The sequence below is a fragment of the Dipodomys spectabilis genome, unplaced genomic scaffold (assembly GCF_019054845.1).
Source record: "Dipodomys spectabilis isolate Male_0828 unplaced genomic scaffold, ASM1905484v1 ptg000478l, whole genome shotgun sequence".
In the NCBI taxonomy this organism is placed as follows: domain Eukaryota; kingdom Metazoa; phylum Chordata; class Mammalia; order Rodentia; family Heteromyidae; genus Dipodomys; species Dipodomys spectabilis.
Window position 1 is genome coordinate 3,134 of NW_024871155.1, and position 9,453 is coordinate 12,586.

General features: G+C 60.8%; 1 protein-coding gene across 1 annotated transcript; it reads left to right on the plus strand.

Annotated features, from left to right (window-relative positions):
* Nucleotides 1-3,671: 3,671 nt before the first annotated feature.
* Nucleotides 3,672-6,765, plus strand: Islr (immunoglobulin superfamily containing leucine rich repeat). The gene is made up of 2 exons (XM_042668849.1): nt 3,672-3,949; nt 4,911-6,765. Exon 2 carries the CDS (start codon nt 4,919-4,921, stop codon nt 6,209-6,211), a length of 1,293 nt encoding a protein of 430 aa, XP_042524783.1. The 5' UTR covers nt 3,672-3,949; nt 4,911-4,918; the 3' UTR covers nt 6,212-6,765.
* The last annotated feature ends 2,688 nt before the right edge of the window (nt 6,766-9,453 follow it).

The following is a 9,453-nucleotide window of genomic DNA, read 5'->3' on the forward strand; positions in this document are numbered from 1 at the left end:
GTTAAGTGTTGTTTCAAAAGGGGGAAAGAAAGAAAAAAAAATATGTGAGGGAAAGAACTCCTGTGCCAAGGCCTTTTTTGTTTTTTTTTTTTTGGGGGGGGGGTTGTTTGTTTCGTGCCGGCCTTGGGGTTTGAACTCCAGGCCTGGGTTTTGTTCCTTAGCTTTATTCACACCAGGGCTGGTGCTCTACCACTTGAGCCACAGCTCTACTTGCAGCTTTTTGGTGGTTCATTGGAGAGGAAGGGTCTCACGGACTTTCCTGCCTCCGCTGGCCTCTAACCGCAATCCTCCGATCTCAGCCTCCCAGCAGAAAGGACCTGGAAGCTTCACATAGACTCTTTAATGAAATAGTATACTTCTGAACTCCAGCCTCATTTTGGGTCCTACAAGTGAGAGCTTTGGGAGTTTTTAAAGGCCTCAGGGTTGCTGGAAAAGAAAGAAAGAAAGAAGCCGCTGATGGGTCTATCCAGTGAGCAATTAAGGAAAGTGGGTGCTTTTTTGGCAGCCACCTGCGTGAGGATTTGCACACAAAGCCCGGTTATTTTTTAATCTTCACGGAGACACATTATACGTTTGACAATGAGAATAAAGAAAGCAATTACGAACTCCAGGAAAATCAAAAGCTATACAAAAAAAAAAAAAAAGCCATGACACATCTATAAAGCCAATGAGACGTGGCACACCCCTGGGTAAGAAATAGTAAATACAAAAACCCCAATGCCTTCGACCTTGAGGTGAAGTAATGCTTCTGTCTGTCAGGCCTAGATCTGGAGGGAAAGAAATAAAAATCTTTGCATATGCTTTGGCTCAGCCGGGGTAGGGAATGGAACTCACCCAGACAGGGAAATGCCACACTGGTTTATTGATACTCTTTAACTTTTAGAGGCAATCCATGCATAACACGCCATCATCCAAATGATGACTTCCAGGACAATATACACTTAGTATCATCTTTTAAAATATAAAAGTTAGACTATGAAAGATTGAAGTTGTCAAGCAGAGAAGCGAAAAAAGAAGGAGGAGGAGAGAGGAGGAGGAGGAGGAGGAGGAGGAGGAGGAGGGAAAAAGGATTAAGTTTCTCCTCTTTAGAAGAGGGATTTCATTAGATCGTATCTCCACTGTACCGAGCAGGAAGGAAGATGGACTATTTACAGCTAAAATGGAACCCACAGGCCGGGCGCCAGAGGTTCACGCCTGTAATCCTAGCTGTTCGGGGAGCTAAGACCTGAGGATCATGGTTCAGAGCCAATCTGGGCAGGAACGGTCTTTAAGACTTATTTTCAATGAACCACAAAAGCCAAAGCCAAAGTGGAGCTGTGGTTCAAGTGGCAGAGCGCTGGGCTGGAGTGCCAACGCCGAGGAATAGCGCCCAGGCTCTGGGTTCAAGCCCCAGGACCGACCCACCGCCCTCCTTCCCCGCCCAAAAGGAAACTGGAAAAATCTCATCACTTGCTGGTCCGCAGATCCTCTGATGTCTCTCTTCCACTCACGTGTGCAAACACACTCACGCGGCCGCTGCAGGCCCGCTGCCCATGTGTCCATGGTCCCACTCCGGCTGGGCCCTCTGTGGGTTTGCCCTTCCTGGCTGGCCTTGACTCTGCTTTTGCCCTCCTTCTCCAGGGTGCTGGTCCTCGTCCATCCTCCCTCCCCTCCCCTTCTCTCCAGCTCCTCCTCCTCACCCCCATCATTGTTATTTCCTTCCAGGAAAAGCTGATATGGCAGGGAGATGCCAGCTGCCCTGCTCCTCCCCCCCCCTCCCCAGCCCTCCCCCTCCCCCTGCTCCTCCCCCCTCCCTCCCCAGTCCTCCCCCTCCCCCTGCTCCTCCCCCTCCCTCCCCAGCCCTCCCCCTCCCCCTGCTCCTCCCCCTCCCTCCCCAGTCCTCCCCCTCCCCCTGCTCCTCCCCCCTCCCTCCCCAGTCCTCCCCCTCCCCCTGCTCCTCCCCCCTCCCTCCCCAGCCCTCCCCCTCCCCCTGCTCCTCCCCCTCCCTCCCCAGCCCTCCCCCTCCCCCTGCTCCTCCCCCCTCCCTCCCCAGCCCTCTCCCTCCCCCTGCTCCTCCCCCCTCCCCAGCCCTCCCCCTCCCCCCTGCTCCTCCCCCTCCCTCCCCAGTCCTCCCCCTCCCCCCTGCTCCTCCCCCTCCCTCCCCAGTCCTCCCCCTCCCCCTGCTCCTCCCCCTCCCTCCCCAGCCCTCCCCCTCCCTCCTGCTCCTCCCCCTCCCTCCCCAGTCCTCCCCCTCCCCCCTGCTCCTCCCCCTCCCCCCTGCTCCTCCCCCTGCCTCCCTGCTCCTCCCTCTCCCTCCCTGCTCCTCCCCCTGCCTCCCTGCTCCTCCCCCTGCCCCCTCCCTGCTCCTCCCTCTCCCTCCCTGCTCCTCCCCTGCCTCCCTCCCTGCTCCTCCCCCTCCCTCCCTGCTCCTCCCCTTGGTCCTCCCCCTGCCTCCCTCCCCAGTCCTCCCCCTCCCCCTGCTCCTCCCCCTACTCCCTCCCTGCTCCTCCCCCTTCCTCCCTGCTCCTCCCCCTGCTCCTCCCCCTGGTCCTCCCCTGCCTCCCTTCCTAGTCCTCCCCCTCCCTCCCTGCTCCTCCCCCTGTTTCCCTCCCTAGTCCTCCTCCTGCCTCCCTCCCTGCTCCTCCCCTGCCTCCCTCCCTGCTCCTCCCCTGCCTCCCTCCCTGCTCCTCCCCTCCCTCCCTCCCTGCTCCTCCCCCCGCCTCCCTCCTTAGTCCTCCCCCTGCTCCTCCCCTGCCTCCCTCCCTGCTCCTCCCCTGCCTGCCTCCTTAGTCCTCCCCCTCCCTCCCTGCTCCTCCCCCTGTTTCCCTCCTTAGTCCTCCCCCTCCCTCCCTCCCTGCTCCTCCCCTGCCTCCCTCCCTGCTCCCCTCCCTGCCTCCCTCCTTAGTCTTCCCCCTCCCTCCCTCCCTGCTCCTCCCCCTGCCTCCCTCCCCGCTCCTCCCCTGCCTCCCTCCTTAGTCCTCCCCCTCCCTCCCTCCCTGCTCCTCCCCCCGCCTCCCTCCTTAGTCCTCCCCCTGCTCCTCCCCTGCCTCCCTCCCCACTCCTCCCCCTGCCTCCCTCCCCGCTCCTCTCCCTGCCTCCCTCCCTGCTCCCCTCCCTGCTCCTCCCCCTGCCTCCTTGCCCCCCCCAGTTTGGGGCGGGGGCTCCCTGGACAGCTGCAGGACTCAGCTCGGGAAGCAGAATGTGTTTGCTTAAGGCGCACAGGGAACATTTTGGCTCCCACCTCGGGGTTAGAGCCAGCGGTTCGCAGACTTGGGGCCTTCTCAGATTTTCCCGGAGACACCCCGCCGCCACTCCCCCCCACACCCACCAGACAGACAGACAGACATGCGGGCTGCCCCCCCACCCCACAAATGCAAGCAGCGTCTCCCACCCACGGTCTGCCTAACGCTCACAAAGCCCCCCACAAACCCTGCCCGAGCGCCCCTCCGCGGGGTGGGGAGCCAGACCTCACCCTCGCCCAGCTCTCCTGGCTGGAGGGAGACTAGAAGTTTCTCACTTTGCAGGAGATCCAGTTTCTCCCCCTCCCCCACCGCCCCCTCTGGCCTCATCTCCTCTTGGGTCTTGTCCAGACTGTTGCTGTGTCTTTAAGGAAGTTGACGCTGGAGAGGAGAGGAGAGGAGGAGGAAGAGAGAGAGAGAGAGAGAGAGAGAGAGAGAGAGAGAGAACACAACCTAAGAAAACTTTGGCCTCTTCCCCCTCCCAAGTTTGCTGGTGTCCCTTATGAAACACGGGCCGCAGCTTTTACAGAACAGCTCCATTTTCCCCCTTTTTTTCTAGAAGGCAGCGGCCTGCCATCTGGCTTCCCCCCACGGCCCCCTGTCTGGACAGGGTGGGCACCAGGCTGCCCCCGCCCCACCTCACCCTGCCTTGGCCTCCCGGGGCCTTGCGAACTTTCTGGCAATCTGATTCCTTGTGGCTTCTTTGGCTAAGGAAGAAGAGCATTTTGGAGGTAAGGAAGGGAGGGAGCAGAGGCCAGGGCTGGGGGGGGGGGGGGTGGAGGCCCGGTGGCGGAGGCCATGGAGAAGGGCGGTGGGTCAAACCTGGGCCTTTGGGACACTTGGGGCAGCAGCTCTCTGGGTTGGCCACCCTGCTAACACCCCAGCTTTATTAGGGCTCATCTCTGGCTCCCCCAGTCAGCTGAGAGGTCCTGGAGGGGTTGATTTTAGGCAGCTGCTTAGTAGCTGCTTCACTAGCATCAGCCAGGCTGCCGTGCTATAAAAAGGGCCTGGTGTCTGCTGCGGTCAAGGCCGGGGAGTGGAGGGCGTGGAGGTGGTAGAAGGGGCCTTGTGTGGGCAGGACAGGGCAGAGCCAACCCCTAGGGGCTGGGGGAGGGCAGGAGGGAGGGACAGGGAGCACTGGGGGAGGGGGCGGCTGGAATACAGATGGCCAGTTGTAAAGTCGGGAGGCGGGGAAAGCAGCCCCCCCCTCCCCAGAGGAGAAGCCGGATCTTCTGCCATCCTGTCTTCACTCTGCCTGGCAAGTTTAGGCCCTTCTCTGGGCCTCAGTTTCTCCCTTCTCCCTCCTTTTATTTTGTGCTGGTCATGGGGCTTGAACTCAGGACCTGGGCACTGTCCCTGAGCTCTCTTGCTCAAGGTTGGCACTCTACCGCTTGAGCCACAGCGCCACTTCCAGTTTTCTAGTGGTTTATTGGAGATAAGAGTCTCACGGACTTTCCTGCCAGGGCTGGGTTTGAACCGTGATCCTCAGATCTCAGTGTCTTGAGTAGCTAGGATGACAGACATCAGTTTCCCCTTCTGCAGGGTGGAGATGGGGGGCCTGGGTGATGTGGGGGTCATGAGGGGACAGAGCTAACTGTTAGGGGTGTGTGTGGGGGGGTCCTGGGAGAGACAAGGGCCTTTAAGTAGCTGTGGGTCCTCCAGTTTATCTCGGTGATCTGTTCATCCTTCTAGAAGGTACCATGCCTGAGCTGTGTCTCGTCTGTTGGGCGCTCCTCCTGGGCCTGGCACAGGCCTGTCCAGAGGCCTGCGACTGTGGAGAGAAATATGGCTTCCAGATCGCCGACTGCGCCTACCGAGACCTGGAGGCCGTGCCGCCGGGCTTCCCAGCCAACGTGACCACCCTGAGCCTGTCGGCCAATCGGCTGCCCGCGCTGCCGGAGGGCGCCTTCCGGGAGGCCCCGCTGCTGCAGTCCCTGTGGCTGGCCCACAACCAGATCCGCGTGGTGGCCGCCGGCGCCCTGGCCCCCCTGGGTCACCTGAAGAGCCTGGATCTCAGCCACAACCTCATCTCGGACTTCGCGTGGGCCGACCTGCACGCCCTGCACGCCCTGCAGCTGCTCAAGATGGACAGCAACGAGCTGGACTTCATCCCCCGCGATGCCTTCCGCAGCCTGGGCGCCCTGCGCTCGCTGCAGCTCAACCACAACCGCCTGCACACGCTGGCCGAGGGCACCTTCGCGCCCCTGGCCGCGCTCTCCCACCTGCAGATCAACGACAACCCCTTTGACTGCACCTGTGGCATCCTGTGGTTTAAGGCCTGGGCGCTGGCCACGGCCGTGTCCATCCCCGAACAGGACAACATCGCCTGCAGCTCCCCGCACGTGCTCAAGGGCACCCCGCTGGGCCGCCTGCCCCCCCTGCCCTGCTCCGCCCCGTCCGTCCAGCTCAGCTACCAGCCCAGCCAGGACGGGGCCGAGCTGCGGCCGGGCTTTGTGCTGGCCCTGCACTGTGACGTGGATGGTCAGCCGGCCCCTCAGCTCCGATGGCACATCCAGACCCCGCGGGGCTCCGTGGAGATCGCCAGCCCCAACGTGGACGCCGATGGACGTGTCCTGCCCAGCGCCCTGGCGGCCGACGGCCAGCCCCGCTTCCAGGCCTTTGCCAACGGCAGCCTGCTCATCCCTGACTTCGGCAAGCCGGAGGAGGGCACCTATAGCTGCCTGGCCACCAACGAGCTGGGCAGCGCCGAGAGCTCGGTGAACGTGGCCCTGGCCACCCCGGGCGAGGGGGGTGAGGACGCTTTGGGGCGCAGGTTTAATGGCAAAGCGGTGGAAGGCAAGGGCTGCTACACCGTGGATAATGAGGTTCAGCCGTCAGGGCCTGAAGACAACGTAGTCATCATCTACCTCAGCCGGGCCGGGACCCCCGAGGCTGCCGTGGTCAAAGCGGGGGGCCCTGAGCAACGGCTCCCCGGCCTGCTCTGGCTGGCCCAAAGCCTGCTTTTCCTCCTCCTCACCTGCACCTGCTTCTAGCCCCGCCCCCTCCCCGGGCAGGCCTCCCGCACTCTAGTAAGGGCCACTGGGGCTGGAGTGGGCCCTGCATTCTCCTACCTCCCCTTCCGAACTCTTCTGGAACACACACCCCAACCCGTGCACCCGCTCAGAGCTAGTGACTGTGTCAGGGTGCAAATTTGCTGCTGCTGCTGCTGCCACTGCCGCCAGCATAACCCAGGGCCCTGCCTCTCACTGGGGCAGCATGCTAACAAGGGTGATGTCCTAACTTGATGGAAGGCTGGATGTCTGGGGCCTGCAGGGGTGTGGCCAGGAGGGAAGGATGCAGGGTACACAGGAAGGAGAAGACGGCGAAGGCAGTGGGGACAAGAGGGTCCGCAAGGCTGACCCCTGGCTGGTGATTTCTGACCAAGACTTGGGGCTCCTGGAAGGCCAGGCCTCCTTCTCCGGCCACCCTAGCTCCCCCAGCCTTTGCCCTCCACCCTGGACACCTGCCCTTCTTTTCTCTACAAATACACACGCATCTGTAGCCGGTCCCTCTGTTCCCATCAGCCTGTTGGTGGCAGAGAAATAAACATTTCTAAGGCTATCCACCCGTGTCTGTGGGCATGTGTGTGCGCGCACATGCCTGTGTACATGAGGGCATGCACGTGCCAGCCCTGGGGCTTGAACTCAGGGCCTGGGCACAGTCCCTGAGCTCTCCAGCTCAATGTTCACTCTACCACTTGAGATGCAGCACCACTTCTGGTTTTCTAGTGGTTCATTAGAGAGAAGAGTCTCATGGCCTTTCCTGCCCAGGCCGGCTTTGAACCTCGATCCTCAGATCTCAGCCTCCTGAGTAGCTGGGATGATAGGCGTGAGCCACCGGCTCCCGGCTCACTCTGTTGGTTTTCTGTCCTTATTGTTGATGGCCGGGGATGGCCGCACAGGACCGCTGTGCCCATGCCCGGCCAGGTCGTGGGGGGGGGGGGGGGGGACACAGGAAGCCTCTTCAGGTGGAGGGGGAGGGTGGTTTAGCTGTGGGGCTGGGCCTCCACGCATGCGCCGAGTGGCAGACATTTCCCTTCTCCAAAACCAGCCCACAGGGCCCAGGGGAAGGGAGGCTGTCCACATTCCAGAGTCTTCCAGGAGGGTCCCTGGTGATGCGGGGCAGTGCTCTGTGGCAGTGCTGGCCTTGGGGGGTGCATGGGAATGGAGTGAGGCCAGGAGAGCCCCCCCCCCCGCCCTGATCTGCTTCTGTAGCGCTAGGAGAGTGAAGGAATGGAGGGGCAGAGGAAGGAAGGCCAAGAGACACAAGCAGGGGAGAGGCTGAGGGCAGGAGAGGCGGGAAGGAAGGAGGGGGGAGGGACCATGTTGGGGGAGGCTAGGACAGGGTGCAGATGCCTGGGAGAATTTCCCCGGCATCCCAAGGCTCTGATGCAGATCGGTTGTGGGGGACAGCCAGCCCCCCCCTCTGCAGTGTCTCAGATGGGGGACAGAACCTGTGCAGAGCCAGGGGCAGCCCCGAAATCATGCGTATTCACAGAAGGGGGACAGCATCCAGAGGTGAGGCTCAACATGTCCGCATGGGGCCCAGGACTGCTGAGCTCAGCGAGGAGGGAGGGGCACCCCGCCCAGAGCCCCGGCCAGCAGCTGTGAGCCCTGGCTGCTGGCCAGCCGGCCCGACCCTCTGTGCTACACACCCCCTCCCCGCCCTCCAGCAAAAAAGCAGAATAGTGTGGAGTCAGTGCAGCACGCGAGTTGTGTCCTGAGTGGACCAGTGTCTCCCTGGTGGCAGTCTCCTGTAAGTTCCTCTGTGGACCACCTCGCCCCAGTCTGCATTTGACTAAGTAGGTCTGAGACACGGCTCCCACATGGCCTCCTCCAGGAAGCCTTCCCGGATGCCCACTTCCTTCTCTCACAGTGTGGACCTGGTGCCCTGCACAGCTCAGGGCATGCCAGGCCCGGCCTGACCACACCCCTGTGGGGCTCTGTCTCCGTGGGAAGGGCACAGGCGGAATCTGGACTCTCTTCCCTGTCTTCCCTGTGACCCTTCACGTTGCTTCCACAAGATCAGGAAGGTATTTTTCAGTGGGCTGTGGCAGGCGTGGAGGGGCCGTCTGTCTCCTTGGGCAGCCTGGAAGGTGGGTTTGAGCTCTTTTTTTTTTGCTGCAGGTCCTGGGACTTGAACTCAGAGCCTAAGCTCTGTCCCTGAGCTTCTTTTGCTCAAGGCTAGTGCTTTACCATTTGAACTACACCTCTACTTCTGGCTTTCTGGTGGTTAACTGAAGGTAAGGGTCTCACAGACTTTCCCAGCCTGGGCTGGCCTTGAACCACCATCCGCAGATCTCAGCCTCCTGAGGAGCTGGGATTACAGGCGTGAGCCACCGTGCCTAGCTTGGGCTCTCTGGCTTTGTGTGCACACGAGGCCACATCAGTAGAGCCACAGGCAGGGTCGCTTTCTTGTTTAGACATTTCTCGAGGGCCTTAACCTTGATGTGGGGGGGGGGGCACTGTCCCTGCATCCTCCAACCTCAGGATGGGTCATACTGAGACCATCTCCCCAATTCACACACCCCTCCCCGGGTGATTGCAGCTAAGTCTCCTGCCTTCAGCCATGCCGCCTCCCCCCCTCATTCCCAAACTTTCCCCACCTCCCATCACGGCCTATTCTTTTTCTTTCTTCAAATCAGTTGTGAGGCTTGAACTCTGGGCCTGGGTGCTGTCCCTGAGCATTTTTGCTCAAGGCAAGCGCTCTACCACGTTGAGCCACAGCAACACTTCCGGCTTTTGGTGGTTCATCGGAGATAAGAGTCTTCTGGAGCCAGGTGCTGAGCTACTCAAGAGGCTGAGATCTGAAAATCACGGTTTGAGCCAGCCCAGGTGGGAAAGTCCATGAGACTTATCTCCAATGAGCCACCAGAAAAACCAGAAGTGGCGCTGTGGCTCAAGTGGTAGAGCGCCTTGCCTTGAGCCGAAGAGCTCATGGACAGCGCCAGACCCTGCGTTCAAGCCCCACAACCGACAAAAAAGTCTCTCCTGCCCTGATTTGACTCACAGTCCTCAGATCTCAGCCTGAGTAGCTAATATGACAGGCATGAGCCACCAGTGCTGGGTGCAGTCCATTCTTTACAATCCAGAGGTGCAACATCTGGTGACATTAGGATTTCAATCTTCACCATCCAAAATGGCGTAGTGATGGATTCTCCCTCTCCCCCCACCCATCCCAAGCCACCACGCAGCTGGAATACCCCCAGCCCACCCAAACCCCAGAAGCAGTGCGG